Here is an 18,913-nt window from a genome sequence, read left to right on the forward strand (position 1 = left end):
TACAAAAGGTTAATATGCCAATGATTCTTCTTGAAAGTTTCGAGACAAAAAAATTAAGTTTAAGACCACAAATGAATGTATTGTATAGTTAGAATAACCTCGATTACAAGGGGTTATTTTTTATACTTTACAGTAATTGTGTGCAAATGTATGTCACATTTATACACAATGCACTGGGGTAAAATTGGCACAATTACTTTTTGGCGAGCCTGTAAGAGATAATTTCAGCAAAAAAAAGGTTTCAGGTAATTAAAAATGTATTGCTTGCGTGACATACCTACTATTTGAAAAAGTTGTTGCATGTTGTCATTAAATGAATGATACGCATCTACTTCATTCTTAAAAGGAGGTATTTGAATGTAAAACATGTAGCAAACTCAATTATATTTATTCACACTATATGCTAAGTTCTCGAATAATTTTATTTATAATAAAATTTTTACAATTTAACGATTATGATAGGTTTAAATAAGTACGCGCCTGTTCGATAATTTTGTCCTTGATACATTTTAATAAATCGGTTGGAAAGAATTTCGATGTTACAAATATTTATTTTTATATATATTTTTTATGCTACGTGTAAGTATGTTATTTTGTCCTTAAACCACATTTCTAAATTTAAAATAATTTGTAAATGGCAAATGCAATTTTATGAGGTTGCTATCAATGGTATTGAAATTAACTAATAATAAATTTAAATTGTAAATATTCGCATCAAATAGTATAAAATAATTCTGTTCACCTTGACGGTTCACTCGTTATTCAAATTAACTACCTAGTTTTCGTAACAACATGAATTCGTTAGTAAGTTCTGTTGTAGTCTGGACCACAGTGCATATATTTATAAGTATTGCATTTCTTCACAGTTTATTGTTTATAATGAAGGAAAAACAAATTACGGCATTGGCACTGTTAGAAACATCGACTAACCCAGAAAATAACTGGCGTCTATCCAAACTATCTAATCAAAGTTGAAAATACGTTTCAATATAGGACAATGATTGGCTGAGTTTCTTCTTTAAAAAAAATTATATGTATTAAAAACCAGGAAATTTCACATATTCATTTCAGCCAAAATAATGTTTCTAAATTTAAAACTTATGAAAGCCCCATTTAACTGACACGTATGACCGTTCTGATAAAGATTACCCACTTATTGTGTTCTAAAAACGAAGACAAACAGCACCTACTAAAGCACCGAGTGTATTGTTGTTAATTCACTCACTGTATCTTTTAATCTTCGTTTGCCTTCGTCCAATATCGTTGATTTTTTCCAATCAGCATTTAAAAAACGTGACCTGTCTGTCTGTATCAGACACCTGCAGATATGTGGAGGTACAGAAGTGTGTTTACTAAATAGTGAGAGGAGTGGACAGTTCGCGTGGAACGATGCTACATGTAGCGGTCTTACTTCTACTAGCACCGTTTGTAAGGGCCATTTCTTTGGATTTGTGTGATTCTCAAAGTGTAACATCGGCAAATGTAACTGAATACAGGTATAAAAATCAACCAGTCCAAAACTGTAATTGCACGTCGAAGACTTCGTGCATTAGAAAATGTTGTGCGGTCGGGTTTTACGCGAAACGAGGTGTGTGTACAAGATATGAGGATCCTGATTTTGTTTTGGATATTCCGGTTTACAATGAAAAAACTCTGGTGCGCCATGTGAGTGGTGATTCGGAAATTTTGGCGGGTGTGATGAACTGCCCCTTTTTTCCTTTCATTCCGAATGGCACAGATTGGTTTTATATGCAAGAAGATGGGAGAATTTTAACGTCTCAGTATGGAGTGTTGAGTAATGATTATTATTGTGTGGATGATATCAACAGGAAGGGCTTGTCTGCCTTCATTTGCTATGACAGGGGTGGCGCGGAAAGTACATCGAGAAAAATATATGCTGCAGGTATTATGATGATTTTTACACTTTCAATTCAGGATTGTTTCGAAATGTAAACTATGTATAAATGAATGGCATGCTAATTGATGCAGGAAAATCCAATCGTCGGGTTTAAACAGGTAAATAAAATCAACATGCGCGGAATTTTATGTCAAGTGGAAATTGCAGATTCAACTGTTGATTAGAAACCTTCGCTAAAGAATAAATTACACGAATGTAATAAATTACATTATTTTACATATAATGTGGTGAAGAAACCCACATTTGTTATATCTTACCACCATTCAAGCATTTATCAATTACGAAAAATGTGTTCGGTTGTGTTGGAAACATTATTTTACTAAGAGATAAATGCAAAAAAGTGGGTATTTCACTACGAGTTGCTAGTAAATATTACAAAAACAATTAGTAATTTGAAAAACCCCAAGGAATTTAGGCACATCGGCCAAATATTTTTCATTTAATACTATATTCATAGTAGAATTGAAATAGATACATTACGTCACTGTTTAAGTGCTAATTATTATGTAACCATACAATTTCGACTTTAAAATAATTAAATTATACATGTGTTTTGCTTAAACAATTATTTTTTTGTAAAATCTATACTTTCAATGTATGTTATGTATAGTAAGTACTGTTTACTGTATAAAATATAGTATCAATTAACCAAAATCAATACAAAAAATAATCGTTCGGTGTGTTTTTCCAAGTATTTTTAAAATTATGTTGCTTCAAATTCTGCTGTATATGTTGATATCACAGAGTTCATTGCCCTTTTCTTACAGCGGTGCGTCAACTTTCAAATTTTATGTTTATACGCAACACCTTCTTAAAAGACTGTCTATATATCTGCATTTTCTAAGAATATGGATTCACTTTCGTGGTGACATAGAAAAGACGTGTCCAAAAATGAAGCAGTTCTCTTTTTTGCAACTACAAAAAATATAAAAAACCTTTTAAATGTATAAAAAAGTTATCTATATTGATTAATACAGTGTGGTCATTTAATTGACACAAAACACAGTGATTTGAAAATCGAATGCGTGTACATTAGTGGCGTAAGAAAAAAAATCATGTCAGTTGTGACGTCTTTGATCAAGAAACACGTCTAAAGCTGAGTTAATGATGCCAGGCAAGTTGTTATCATAGCTCATGAATTCAGATTTTTTAAGAACCAATGCGTCCTAACAGAAAAATGTCTAAGAACGGTCGGATTTATAATGTTCAAACTAAATAGCATAAAGTAGAGGCCAGCAACATTGCAGGGGTGGGGATGTAAAAGACAACTCAGTAAAAAAAAACAGAACACTTTGCGAAATCTTGACTTAAAGGTTTTTACGTTCAAGATAGTTATCAAGAAGTTGTTAACTAATTGGGGTTATCACCAAAAAATAAAGTTCTAAAATCTAATTTTATTTTTATCTATAAGAAACTGGGTTTGTTTGATGGTACGTCAGAGGCGCAGAAAGTTCTAAATAAGCTTTAAAAACAAGGGTAACATGTGTGGACTTCTTGAAAACGTCTTTAAACGTACTGTTTACAACTTTCTATTTTAAAAAATGCATGTGATGTCTTTGTTCGAAAGGGAACGTTACAAATAGGTACGACAACTTAAAAAGAGCGTATTTATAAATACAAATTGACCTGTTTCAGCGTTTTTGATAAATATCATTAGTTTTGAATTTATTAAATTTATTCCACAAATAGTTTTCACACTGTAGGTATATTATGTTTTCAAAATTAGTCTCCGGACGGAAGAAGTTAACAGTATTTTTAATATTTTTCGCAAACTACCTTAGAACCTTAATAAAGTTTAAAATTATTTAACAACGGTTTACTAATTATTATTTAATTTTGATACAAATTACGTTCATAATTATGTATCTTAAAAAATTGGGCTAGACAGGACTTCCCCGCAGCTGAGGTCAAACATTCAAACAAATCAAATGTGTTAGAAAAAAAAAATCGTCGACCATGAAGTTCAAATTCGAGTTCAACACTGAGACGTGTGCCCGTAAACCAAAACTCGCGGCACACGGCAGAAATTTTTATAAAGTATTTGTGATAAAATTCAAGGCAAATTCATAAACCACAAGTACATGTATGTATGTTCTTTTATACAATTTAAATGGTGTTTACTATTAAACATTTTCATCAGTCATCACATTGTTGGGGGGAATGATTAGACAAAGTTTGGTTAGCGTTTTATGATTCTTAACAATTGTAAATACCTATAAAAAACCAAAACAGTCTAAGTTTTATTAAGGCGGAATTCCACTAAAGCAACATGTCGTTCAGTGTTGCCTCAGTGGAATTCCGCCTTTAGACACTGCAACTATATAATTTATGATCAAAAACAAACTGCAATGAAGTATTTTTAAAGGAAACATACAATCCACCTAACATTTTCCGCAAGAAATTGTATATTATAAAAAGAGAAATCATACAGTAAACATCATCATAGAGCTAAAATAAGTGTTAATTTTTACTTCCCGAGCATAAGGTAGGAAAGTATTGTACGGTCCATCCGACGAACGAATAAATTCATGTTTTCTCGACGTTTCATGATGTCTAGAGTATGAAAAAATGGATTTCCGTTTCCGTTTGTCTATAGTCTGTCTGTCGTCAAAATTTGTCTGATCATCCCCGCCAACAATGTGATTACGTCACCTAAAAATTTTGCACAGGAACGTATTTAAATTTCATACAATAGTATATTTTTCTACAAAACCTACGACATACTAAATTATTATATCAACTTAAGCATGTTTAAAACAACACATTAAATTTAAATGTAACTCAGTTCTTATGTAGTCATATATGTGGCTTCTGAATGGTTAAAGTAAAATGTGCAAATGTAATTAATCTCTGAATTACTTTCGTCCATAGTAGTTTTGGATACAGAATGCTATACGAAATGCTACACCTACCCTAACTAACGTAGATTTGTGGTATTTAACACTGATTCGTTTCTCGAAATTGTCTTAGAAATAATTTGTGTTGCCTATAACGTAGAATTCTGACGCTAAATATATGGATTGTTTAATAAAAATTTGCTGTGAAAATAATAATAATCCACTATTATACGTACAATTTCCGGTTTTCCCGCTGCAATCTTAACTTTGATCTCGAGATAATTATAGTCAACACCGCAATTTATAATTAATGGGTTTTTTTCAATAAGTGGGCCAAAAATGCCTCGGGAAATAGTCCCTGTTTTCATAAAATGATGAACAAATGAGGCAAAATTTACTTGCAGTCAGACTAACAGGGTAAAAAAATCAAAGCCTGAAAAACTGACACTAAAGTCGAAAACTCGAGAAAATTAAGAGTCACACCGTATCCTATAATCATCCCTGCAAAGTTTAGATTTTGGAAAATCGAATCCAAAATGAAGTTTATTTTTGTTGTGTGAAATAAAACTGACATGATAATATAACAATAATCTTTAATCTATGCAAATAATCAAGGCCTTCGGTTTTACAAATGAATACGCATGTTAAGGTCATTCCAGTTTTATTTCAGGAAATTGCGGAAATGCGAAAAACAGTAGATATCTAGTCATAGAAACTTGTTCCCTTTTGTGTTGCAAGTTTCATGTTTTTGTAAACATGTAGAGTGACTAGTGATGTTTTTATATAATCGAATCGTTTAGTTGATTAATTGGAATGAAACATCCTGTATGTACTATTCTTCAGATACTTGGCTCACATTACATCAAGGTTTAAGTCGGCGAACTTTTATGGTTTATTTTGTTAACATTTAATCATTTTTTATTATCACAGGATAAGACAAGACGACATATTTAGACCAGATGTTAGCTTAATCAGTAATAACAAAATCACCAAATATAACATGAGAATAGATAATGAAATAAAACCGATTTTTATTAAAATTAAGGTAATTGGCTGCACATGTCATTAATGTAATGAAACCATTTTTTCAATTGTGTACATAGACAATGAGCATCATTTCCTACAGCAGAAAATCACCTGAAAAACGGTGTTCAAAAACGAAGGAAATAGTAAATATATGTTTTCGCAAAAATTTAAATTGTCATCAAATACACTTTGCGCTCCCAAATGACAGACATATTCGTGTGAATAATAATAGACAAATGTACACTTTTGAAAGAAACTCAATCTAAAAGTATAATTTAATTCATCCATGCATTGACGGATGTTTCAACGAATTCTTGCTGTTTTTTGAAACTAATTTGCTAAATGTGATAAACTTGTTTATTGAAGAGTAAAGATATAGCTAGACACAGGACCGTCACGAAATAGATAATTTAATAATGGCTTCTAGCACGGAAAAGGAAATATATTTGAGTCACAACTATTATGATAAAACGTACATTTTATAAGCAGAAGTACTAATTAAAAAAATTAATTCAACCAAAGACAATTTACAATGATTTATTATATTTTTATGCAAAAGAGCATGCATGTTTTATTTTAGGCGAGACTTGACGTTGTCACTTTCTTGGAGAGATTGAAAATAAAAATTTTCTTACTAATTGATTATGTTCACGATATTCTTGATATACTTACTATGTATAAAATAATGTATGTTTGCAGAGAATGGGTGTAGAAAATCGCTAACAAAAAAAAATCTTAAAAATGAAAATAGACATTCGTTAATGATGATGATGATTCTTATAATACTGCACGTATTCCTTCCAATTAAAAATTACTTTCATATAATATGAATAATAATTTGTGTAAAGAACTTGTATTTCTATATGCAATTGTTGTAGAAAAATCAATCTTCTACTTTAAAGATTTAAATTGTATAATTTGAGAGTATAAATTGCAATCATTAAAGATAATTAGTAAAATATTGCTACAGTATGTGTTGTATATTGTATATATTACAAATAACCAGCAGCATCACTAAACAAAAATGTAATGGTTGCCTATTAGTAGAAATACACTGATAATACGATTAAAAATTTCTAACCATTAAATGTACATATGTAAACGTAAAATCTATTAAACAAATTATTATTTACTGATAATTAATTAATTCAACGTTAATAATAATCGCTGCTTTATAACCTTGACAATGTTTGTAAATGAAATAGTTCAGTTTTTGTTTGAAATGCTAATAAAATAAAAGTCAAATTGTGTTTCTTAATTGGCCATGACTCTTAAAAATATGGTAATTTTAATGTATGTGTTTATTTTCCAAAATATTAATGCCAATTTTAAATCAGCGTTGTTAGTGTTACAGACAGTAAATCTTCCTGCAACATCTCATTTACTTTGAAAAACCGATATATATTTGTTAACTTAAAAACGGCAATCTAAAATTTTGTTTATTTCTGTAAGGATTATTATGGTACTACAGTTAAAAAAAAACGATGTTTAGTTTTTATGAACCTTGACATTTTGTATGAAGAGGCTAAAATAGCGTTTTGTTGTCTAACGTACATATTCTTCGAAGTATTTTTATTACAAATTATTGCAGATAAAAATATGAATTTTTTAGGTAACATCTTTCAATTTCAATTAATTGCAAATAAATAAACCATCTTACTCAATAAGCTTGTATTTCACTTAAGAATGCTAATAAACCTTTATCTCGTGGAATTTTCTGGAGACAGGTAAATTTTGTTTAATTTGTTTTTGTGAATAATTAGACATTTTACCTTTAATATTGTTCTACGGTGTGTAGCAATGGAAAAAGTTTGAAGCAATTAAAAATATCATGACATAATTTGATCTCGAAGCACAACGCAATAAAAGATATTAATAATGTAAAATAATACGAAGGTGTTACGTTTTATTTCCACAATAACTAACTTTAACTCTATGAATAGCGTTCAGTGACTTTAAATAAAATTTGCTGTTTTTCATTTCAGCTTAACTGAAAATAAAATCGTACGCAAATAACAAAAAATATGGATACTGAAAATAAAATCTTAATGTTCTGGTTTAAAAAGGTTGCAGCCAGTGGCGGCTCGTCAGGGGGGGCCAGTTAGGCCAGGCCGAGTCTGTCACCGAACTTGTCAATTTGCGATATTCATTTTTATTTTAAACGCAAGAATATAATTTAAAGCTATTTTGAAATCACCTGATTTTACTGTTGTTATTATTTTTTTAATTACAAAAAGCGTTATCTAATTTATTCACTTTCGTTCGGAAGCACAAATCGTGCCGGGAAGTTTGAATATTTTTACTGCGAGGAGCTGAGGCCGGCCGACTACAAGAACAAACGTCGAATAATGTCATATCTGCTATCGCTCTCTGTTTAGCAGAATTAAAGAGAAATAGCTATAAAGACTGATACGTGTCTGATACGCTCTGATTAACGCGCCTGCAGCAGTGATTGGTCAAATGTCTGCTAAAATCGGCCGGCCTTTTGGCAGTACATCAAGTTGTTATAGCGCTATCACCTTCTGTTTGCATAAGTTAGAATGCAATAGCGACGAAACCGTACAAAATTCCGTTTCATCACTGCACTTCTGCCGTGCACTTTTCCATGCGGTTCCCCACTACCGGCACCGGCTGGCCGCTATCGGTATATTGTGAATTTCTGCAGTCTTCACGTGGATGAAATTGGTTTAGGTTTGTTTCTAATTTCAGTAACAATGACAACAGTTTGTAAGAGAATTAGTAACTGATTTAAATTTTGATGCTGTTACACATCTATTAAATAATGACTTTCGACTTTTAACATACGATGATCAATTCCTGGGATATAAAAGAAATGGCCCGTTCGGAGCCGCGCATGCAACATTTAATCGAAGCACGGAGCAATAATAACGTCAGCTCCGGTGCAATAGCATATATTAATAATTAATAATAATTAATACAGCATGGTATGAAAATTATGAATGGCTGACGGGGAGCAAGTCAAAAAACAAACTATTTTGTTGGTATTGTTTAATTTTTGAATATCATGTTGACAATAAATTCAAAAAAACTTCAGAAAAAGAGTTTTGCCTCTGGTCGTCTGGTACGATTGGCATATTGAGTTACCGTGCTCTTTTGCCATCTTCCTAATTTCTCAACCCTGCTCCTGATGATGCTACTTACGAAAATGTAGAAGCCTCCGAAATTATTTCTGTCTTTAATTTTAATCATATGGTATATGATTAAAATTAACACACACACATCAGCATATGTTGAACGCAGTTTTTCAGCTTTAAAGCGAAATACAAATTTTACTAGAAACTCCATTAGTCAAAATTGATTATCCAAATTATTCGTTTTAGCAATAGAAAAAGAAGTGCTTACAAACTTATCGGAAGATCAAAAGTTCTATAATCAAGTAGTTGACCACTTTGCCAATACAAAACAAAGACGCATTGAATTGGTTTATACAAATTTCTAATTTACTTTTTTAATTTTGTTTTTTACTAATAAATAGTTGTTGACGTTTAATGTTATATTTTTTGTTAGAATGTGTTACTTTATAACTTGAATGTTATTTTCATTTTTATTTGAGTTTATTGACGTTATTTTATTATTATAGATGGCTTATATTGTATAAGTATATGCTTTACTTTATACCTATTTGAAGAATATTTTTTATTTTGTTTTACCAAGTTGTTAGGACTATATGAATTAACACCATACAGGTAGCAAATTATAGATAATGATTAACTTGAGGTCCCTGGTTCTTGTATTCTATGTCTTAAAACTTTGGGTTACTCACTGCTGGCCGACCCAACCAAAATAGTCACGAGCCGCCACTGGTTGCAGCAGTATTTATGAGACTCAACCATTAGTCGACGTATTTCGGAAAACACACAGCATTGAACAACTATGTAAATGCTGGTAATTATTGAAATGTGACTTCTAATATCACTTTAAAACCAATAAACAAACAAGGTCAAAAATAAGAATACGTAACGGAGATTTCCATAATTTGGTAGATACTAGTTTTCTTGTCTTGAATAAAAAATACTAAATACGGCGTTCTTTTTCAACTTCACTTCTATAGGAAATAATATTTTATGTATGTGTGTTACAAATTTATCTACAGATTTTGAAAAAAAAACACTGTAAATTCTAACAGCTGTAATGACTTAATCAAGTTAAGCAAATGCATTTTAATTACAACGGAAAACCAATACGAAGGAAATTACTTACAGTTTCACCGAAATATATGTCGCGCTGAGTTATTTCAGTCAGTCAATAAACAACGCGAATGAAACACAGAAATTATTCTTTGTTTCCAAGTAAGATATTTATAAATTTTACTGGATTTTTGAAACTGGTATCCAGCACCTAGTCTATTTCTTTGGAAGCTGAGTAATCCATATAGGTTACGTTCCACGAACTCTCAGAAGTTGAAGGTTGCCATGTTGATGCTTCTAATAAACCTTTCCGATGATTGTTGACATTTAAATTTATCATTTTCTAAAACATTTCGACATTATGTGAAAGTGCATAGTTATCGGAAAATAAATTATTTACTAAAAGATAACATGATTGATAAAAAACTAGAGATATTTACACAAAACTTCCCCACCCATCGAGGACAAAAATACCGCATTTATGACTTTTTTTAGAATATTTTTTAATTATTATTTTTTCGAGGTGAAATAATTACCTTTTGGTAAGGATAAATATTTCAGCTTTAGCACATTAATGAAAACATTCCCGGAATTTCAGGGATATTAAATGAGCAAATTCTGAATAATCGATAGAATAAATTTATTACGTATAAATATATTATGTACGAAGGACCAGTTATCAACACCTTGATGGTCAAAATCCTGTTAACATCTGAAGTTCCCTATTATTCCGTGGTTGGTCTAGAGAAAAACCTACAATATTTTTATGATATAATCTATTTTTAGAAGGGAGAAATAGAAACATTTTTGCAGGGTAACAACTTTTTTTCCATAACTAGCTTTCTTATGTTTTTTTTAAATATACGTAAATTTTGTTTGTTTATAAATTAAAATGAATTATTATATATTTTCACAATTTTTCACTATTCTTATCTTAAAATATGACACCTAATCATTATAATTCAGTTTTAAAACATTGTTTAGTACCTGTGCTGTCTATGTCATCGGTCACACAAGAACAGCATACTCGAATAGTCACCACAGTATTATACTTTTGTATAGTTGCAACCATTGAAATGTGGACTACTAACAACAATTTATATCGTAATTTGTAGCTTTCATCTTTTTTCAGTTGTCACTTTATTGTTAGATAAATTGCGCTATGATTAAGTGACATTTCTGTAATAGATAGTATAGCATTTTCTTTATTTATTTTTTAGTAAGCAGGATTTACCGTTGTAGATTTAATAACAAACTTACAAATATACACGTGCTTACTTTCACTACAAACGTAGTTTAAGTACCAAGATTAGATGAAAAATATTGTAAGAAGTCATTCTGCACATTTGACAGTCGAGATGGAAATTGCTTAGTTGTTCTTTTGTAGCCCAATTTCTTTCATATTACCTTAATTTACATTTTTGCCGAATGACTTCTAATAATATTCATAGCATTTTGTCGTAGCAATAATTTGTTAATAATTTTCTTTTTTCAGGGATGATAATATCTATGCCATTCCTTCTATTAACATTCATCGCTTATGCACTACTACCGGACAGAAATCTTCACATGAAAGCTTTAATGATTTATGTTATCAACTTGATGCTAGGCTATTTACTTCTGGTAATCATTCAACTTAGTGAAATCAGGTTTAGTGATGGAGTCTGTACTGCCATGGGTAAGATTTATTTTACAGAATACATTAAGATCGCAAAATTTTAATCTAGGCAAAATAGTTATAGAAACAGTTACGTAGAAGTCGCGGCATAAAAAATTGTTTTTTTAACCATCTAGAAAATCTAGTTTTGTCAAGTAGAGAGCAGGTTTTTGCCAAATCACTGATGAAATATTAAACTAAAATATTCTTAAGAAGAAATGGTATCTCCAATTTAGCATAGCAACGTGAATTACATAAACGAACTTTTGTTATATTTAACATGTGCTCGATATTTAAAAAAATATCTCTCGCTTATTTTTGAAGATACGAAATGAACATGAGGTAACCATTGTATGATTTTTTTTTTAAATCTAACGTTATTATAAAAATGTTGGTACAAAAATCGTTTTAACCTCTGTGTGTTTAACATATTCTCACTTTATTTACACCGTTTGATAAACAGTAAACTGCAATTTGACATCAAGACATTCATTTTAAAGAACAATTTGCAACAAAAATTAATTTTATAATGAAATAGCTATTGAGAACGATTAAAATTTGCGATCTTTAATAAAAAATATACGGTGAAATTAATCGTTCCCTATAATTCACTAATGGTGAAATATATTTCAGGTTATTTTTGTGTATTTTTCTTCCTGGTGTCCTTCTTTTGGATGAATGTTATATGCATCGACATCTGGTTCGCATTCAGGTAAGATTACTTTGTGATACTGTTCCCGTTGTTACTTAAACGTACGCTTTTAATATTTTTTGATTTCACAACACTAACATAAAACAGAAGTTTTTTTCTGATGATGCACATAAGTTGGAAAAGTGCATTTTCAGTGGTCGACTGCGATATTGGCGCCACAAAGATTTTCCCGTTTTGGTCACTCGTGAGGTACTGTTTACTTATTATCAGTATTTTCACAAAAAAATGCAATATTATCGTAACCACGTCTTCCGCTGATATGAAACAAACACTTGATTCACACTGACGCATGAAAAAATTTGTCCCTAAAATAAACTTTTTCCCATTAATCAAATCGTGGATAAAATAAATAGATAAATAACAACGCTTCTACTGTGGGAAACTGCTAATTGAAGAGAGTGAGTCAGTGATAAATGAAGTAATCAAATAATAGTAATTTCATTCATGAAAATGTACGCGTTATTACAAGATTAAATAGAAAGTGAGTGGTAATAAAAACTTCATTACGTATTCATAGTTCTGAAAATTAGTTGTAAAAGCGCAGTTTTTAACACTTATTCTAGATTTTCAAACTGTGTGTTACTCATGAGTAACGAGTACCATCCAAGGTTCATTAGCTGTTGTCTGTTATGGATAGGACTGTTGCACACCTACCATACTATAGTTGCTCATCTACAGCGAATAAATACAAATTCACCGAATCAGGAAAATGCACAATCCAGATGCAAACTACAGAATTTTTCAGTAACAAAGCATTTTTCAAATAATAATAAGAGAAAGTTGTTGAATAATAATGATATTTACAAACCATAACCTACATTACTAAAAACCGCTGTCGCAAGTTTTTCCTAGTGTTTTCGAAAAAACAAAAAAACAAAATGTTTAACAGTGGAGAATTGCCAAGCAAAATATTTCCCTTTTCAGTATATGTTCCCAAATTTTGATGTGACCAATCTTTTTCAATTAGACAGGAATTCTTAACATGACACCTTTTTTATTGCAGTCATCGAACTTGTTGTAACTAACTTCTATTATTTTCAGTGGTTTACGAGGTTTCTCTGGTAGCAAGAAAACGGCAGAAAGAAAAAGATTTTTCATGTATTGTGGGTACGCATTTGGCATGCCTGTGCTGCACGTCCTGGTTGTCCGTTTAATTGATTCAAGCCTTGCCCAAAACTCTGATTTCAAGCCTGGAATTGGAACTGGTCAATGTTTCTTAAAACGTAAGTAACTTTTTTCATTTCGCGTGAGGAAGATGTTAACCACAATAGTGGATAAATTCGTTTTGTTAAGTTAAGATTAAACAAACTACGCCCTGATAAACAATACACCCTAAAAATACCACATTTAACAATAATATTTTCTAGACTTTTATTTGAATAAATGTTCGTCCAAGAATTATAGAATACATTGCAAACAATCAGGAATGCAATTTACGTTAAGATCGTACAAAAGATGAAGCCCATTTTAAACAAGACGCACGTGAGATACATAAATTTATATACACACTGTTTTCCATAATTGTGCAGTTACGTACAAGAGAAACCTCAGATTTTTCAGTTTATTAAAGAACTTCTCAACGTCAGAGCCGCTGAAGATTTTCAAACGATACTAAAGCCACCCAGAATTTGTTAATAAGGATAAGGACTATAATCAAATGACATAGAATATTTCATAGTTAATTAAGTGTTAAGAAATTCAGGTTCTCTCCTTAATCCTATCACTCCATTGTCCTTGACTACACCGTTTTCACTGACTAAAAGTGTATTCACAACTTTAATCCATATTAGCACTAAAACTATCTATGCTATTTTCTTTATTCACAATTAATCTGTTTATAATTGGTACTGTGTAGAGTGATTTAATATTAATAATAAAAAAAAATCTAAATGAAAATGAACAAGGAGAAAGTAACAAAACTGACGCAATTTTAGCGGTTTACTACCTGTTTCGCAATACGACAAATAGATATTTATTTACCGAAGCTGAATTTGCTTAAACCTGCCCCAGCAATTACGAAAATATTCAACAAAAATTTTACATTTTGACTTTAAATTTCCACCTCGAAGTTTTCAACCAACTGAAAATACGGTTCTAATTATTTTCAAAACTACTACATAACTAAGTTAAATTCTGTCATTTTTCTAATACATCCTGTTTTTACAGCACATAATTAATTATAATTTCCAGTCATCAAAATTTCTAATGTAAAATTTAAAAAAACGGTCAACTGAAAATTTTAAAAATACATAATATGACAATATAAAAAAAGTCAAAGAATTCTATTGGCTATTATGAACCACTCAAATATGACTAAAATCGCTAAAATTCGTAAATAAAATATCTCAACAATAAAATCTCACTACGTACTTTATTTTGGCTTACATCTAGTTCTCTAAAGAATAGGAAACAACTCGAAAATGTGTTATTTGAGCAAGTTTGACATCTTCGTTTTTTAATTCAAGGGTTTCAAGGAACACATTATTTTTAAGCTGTAATATTTAATTCAGGTTCCACACGACGAATTGAAAAAATTATTTCAAATTTACACAATGAATTCATAATATCTTTACTTTTCTGTTTCAACATTATTTAACATTTAATTTTCAATTTTAAGAGGAGACCTTCATTGTCTCTTGTAAGGTGTTCATTTTCAGAATGTAATATCTCCATTATTAACAGACTTATTGCTGTGAAATTTTAAATATATTGTACACAACTTCTACTATATAACGCGAGAACAGTTTTTTTTCAAAACAATTTATCATCTTTTTTTAATTTTGTTGAAATTTTTGCATCACATCTTTTTAAAAATCGATATCCCCATTATGTATATCTATGGAAATTTCCGAACGTGATTTTCACAACTGTTTTCAGCTTACAAAACTCTAGAAATTACGAAAGAAACATTATCGACTTTTTTTTGTCGGAAATGAGATACAGTATAGAGTTTTGCAAGCTGAAAGCAGTGCTGAAATCTGCGTTCCAAAATTTTCATAAGTAATCAGATGTTGGTTTTTAAAAATTCGCGATACAAAAATTTCGCAAAAATTGTGGATAAGTTTCATAAGTAATCAGATGTTGATTTTTAAAAATTCGTGATACAAAAATTTTACAAAAATTGTGGATAAGTTATAACTTTCAAAGCAATAACTCTGTTAATAATGGAGATATTACATTCTGAAAATGGACTGAACACTCACTTGAATGTTGATGACTTAAAAAAATCGTTACATTATTATATTGTTCTTGTTTTCATACAAATAACTCACTGGTATTTTGTTGTAGGAGGCTTCCCTGAACTTCTGTACTTTTATGGACCAATGGCAATTCTGATTACCATAAATATAATTTTGTTTACTATAACTGCGTTCAAAATTAGGAGTGTTAAGAAAGAAACATCTATGTTGAAGAAGGAAGACAGTAAGCGTCACAGTTATGAAAATGATAAGCAAACGTGAGTAAACTTATTTTCTCTTTAGACGACAAATATACAGGGTTAAAATTTATAATAACCCTATATTTACAGAAACATATTTGTTTGAACATTTAAAAAAAAATCTGTTTGAGGTATAATCAAAAATACTTTTCGGTATGCTTTAAAGTACATATTAAGCTTAAATTTCTTAAATGGAACACAGCGTCACACTTCCACTGTTAGGTTTATCTTCTTATGCTTAAAAGAAAAAATATACTAAAATAATGAAAAAACCCTATACAAAAAGTCAACTAAACATGAACCACAAAAAATCTTATTCAAAAGGAATTATGAAAACAAGAAATAAAAAAAATTAAACAATGATTTTTAAATCATAACAATCATAACGCTTCTTATAAATAATTTATAATACTGATCAGTTGTTTATAATTCTACAAGGCCAAGCCAAGAAATAAAAAGGAAATTGCAGTTTGTTTATCTTTATTTTCTTTTAAATATAGTAAAATTTAAAATACAACAAGAACTTACAGTTATTTCACTTTTAATTTTAAACAAGCGGAAAAAGTTTTAGTGTTTAGACAATTTTTGTGAGCTAAAAGTTTTATAATATTTTTATAAACTAGCGAGTGTTAGATACACGTTTCAACCTGATATTGTTATAATAATTTATTGCACGATATGCACATAAATTAGCTTCTAGCTATTTGTGGTTAGCCTCAAAGTTAAATATACCTTACGAAATCTATTAATTTTTTGTAATGCAGTGCTGTGGTTCTTGTTTATTTTTGACATTAGTTGGGGGCAGAATATTTTTGTATACATAATTCCGAAATATATGCATGACTGTAAATTAAAATTAATTAGTTGGAATAAAATTATGTTAGGGTAAACTTCAATTGGTTTAAAAAAGAACCCAAAATGATAGTACACGCTAAGAAAAACCTACGCTATATCAATAGGTTCAACCTCTACCTCAAGCTGCTGTTTGCCATGGGAATCAACTGGTCGATGGAGATAATTTCTTGGGCTGTGATATGGGCAGGAAGGGCACCCGATGCCATCTGGTACTTAACCGATTTTTGTAATGCCATATATGGAGTTTTTATTTTCTTCATATTCGTCTTCAAAAGAAGCATTTGGAAGTTGCTAAAGAAGCGGTAAGTACTTTTTAAAATTCTATACGTCTCGCTACATACATATAAATGTTCATTTCATTTTTGTTTTAACTAATAATGTGTATTGATCTGAAGATACTTTTAGATTTTACTGGAGTAAACCAAAGATAATTCAAACAATGACAACAACGAGCTTATGAAATCGAGTAGTAAATCTTTTCCCGGAATTAGATTTTTTTAAATAGTGGCAGTAAGTTACCAAGCGTGCAAATGTATTTATCTTACACTTACTGCATCTGGTTTCTGGCTAACGCTTACAAAACAATAATAATAAGTCTTTATTTCTTTAAATTAAGACGACAACGGCTGGAGGGTTTTCGTTTTTCTTTATTTATTTATTTGTCTACTTGTAAATAACAAAAATACAATTAAAATATGGTTTAGGTTTTTAGCGTTGCACACGGTTTGCGGTTTAGAAATCTAAGTAATATCTGTAACGAAAAACAATAGTAACTAACTGACCGCATGCTCAACTTTTCTGTTGATAATACTTAACTTAAGTGGTGGCATCAAGTTAATTTAATGGCGTGCACTTAATAGCACTTTGAGACAATATTTTTAAGAATATTTAATTGCAGCTTTTTTCAATTAATTTTCTTTCAACTAACACTTTTTCTTCATTTTCAGTTATTACTCGTTTATTGGCAAAACACATTTGGCTCACTCTCTGACGATGACAAACACAACGAGAGTTACAAGCTACTCTGTTACCAATTCCTCGGTTCATGAAAATCCGCATGGAGTAGCAAATGACAGCAGTACGTTAACCAGCTATGCATAAAGAAGTTGTTGGAGGAAATTTGAAATGTATTTTTTGTTGTTTTTTTAATGATGTTTTAGAGTTTTTATTTAAACAAAAGGTAAACTCTATTTCTCGAAAAATTATATTTTTGGTAAAATGTTTTAGTCAAGAATTCCTTTTATATGATAAAAGATAAATTCGTTTGAAATGTGTTTATTTTCATACCAGTATAAACATTTTCCATGACAAATATTTCTAAGTGTTTTTGTATTCTGTATGTACCTATGTTTAAAATACAATACCTGTGTCCGTAAATTATAGAACATATTCCATTAAAAATAAGAAATTAAATTTACAAAAATTGCCAGACAAGTAAACCAATAATAGCTAAACATATTTCGAATTGTTAAAATATAGCAAACGTGACAAAATATTTCAAATGTTCTAGCTGTCCAAAGCTGATCAAAATTTCTCCGAATTGTACTCAGTTTATTTTTACTTTAGTTCTTAAAATCTACCCCGTGTTAAAACATCGTTTTACATGTTATCCATTTTCATTTCTAAATTTTTTATAGAATTTATTCCATAATTTAGGGACCCCTGTATGGGTTGAAGAGTATAATTTCCTTAGACTCTTTAGAAGTTTTACTCTTCATTTAATGATGAAACAATTATTTTAGTGCCATATGTATACGCATTCATCACTCTACAATCGCACATTAATATTTCGTTGTTCATTATCTAGCTGTAAGTCATACACACAATGTAATTTCATATCAACCTCTTATCATTCTTAAAACGTTAGAATGTGGAGAAACTAAATGCTATAATAATTCAGTTTTAAAAGTACGTATCTTCATAAACTTATTTTAATTCGTGTTATGGGGCAATTACGAATCTACTAAATATTTTCGAATAAAAACAAGTATATCAGGCTTCAGTATTGACTCATTCGGAGTAAGTATTTAACATTTCAGTGAAACAGAAGTGAAATAAGATTAAATAATAATTAATAGAGTTGCAGTTTTTTTTTTTGTCAAATACCAGCATATTACGTACTACATAAACAGAATTACTTTTAAGTGAAAACTCGCTAAAATTCTTTTTTACATGTAATATCCGTTATTTAAACGTGTGTAATGGTGATTTATCAAACTTAATTGTAAAATTTCTATAACCCAAAAAGACAAAACTAACTCTAATATACACAGTGACTCTAAATATTGCAATATTATCAATGTTTGCTGTGCATTGTGTCC

General features: G+C 30.1%; 1 protein-coding gene across 15 annotated transcripts in view; it reads left to right on the plus strand.

The window, feature by feature from the left end:
• Window positions 1-17,862, plus strand: part of LOC135135532 (G-protein coupled receptor Mth2-like) — a 93,419-nt gene extending 75,557 nt beyond the window's left edge. For 13 of the 15 annotated variants that reach the window (XM_064064612.1, XM_064064609.1, XM_064064608.1 and 10 more), the window contains 6 exons: window positions 11,425-11,607; window positions 12,220-12,298; window positions 13,340-13,521; window positions 15,587-15,755; window positions 16,697-16,894; window positions 17,540-17,862. In XM_064064612.1, the coding sequence (XP_063920682.1) occupies window positions 11,425-11,607; window positions 12,220-12,298; window positions 13,340-13,521; window positions 15,587-15,755; window positions 16,697-16,894; window positions 17,540-17,693 (965 nt within the window). In that variant the 3' untranslated portion in view covers window positions 17,694-17,862. Of the gene's footprint in view, window positions 1-1,224; window positions 1,904-11,424; window positions 11,608-12,219; window positions 12,299-13,339; window positions 13,522-15,586; window positions 15,756-16,696; window positions 16,895-16,997; window positions 17,103-17,539 lie in introns of those variants that run through there. The other 2 variants (XR_010281584.1, XM_064064610.1) reach the window with 2 other exon arrangements.
• Window positions 17,863-18,913: the final 1,051 nt, after the last annotated feature.

Source organism: Zophobas morio, unplaced genomic scaffold, assembly GCF_036711695.1.
Source record: "Zophobas morio isolate AGI-343-1 ecotype UQ-CSIRO unplaced genomic scaffold, CSIRO_AGI_Zmor_V1 ptg000024l, whole genome shotgun sequence".
Taxonomy (NCBI): Eukaryota; Metazoa; Arthropoda; class Insecta; order Coleoptera; family Tenebrionidae; genus Zophobas; species Zophobas morio.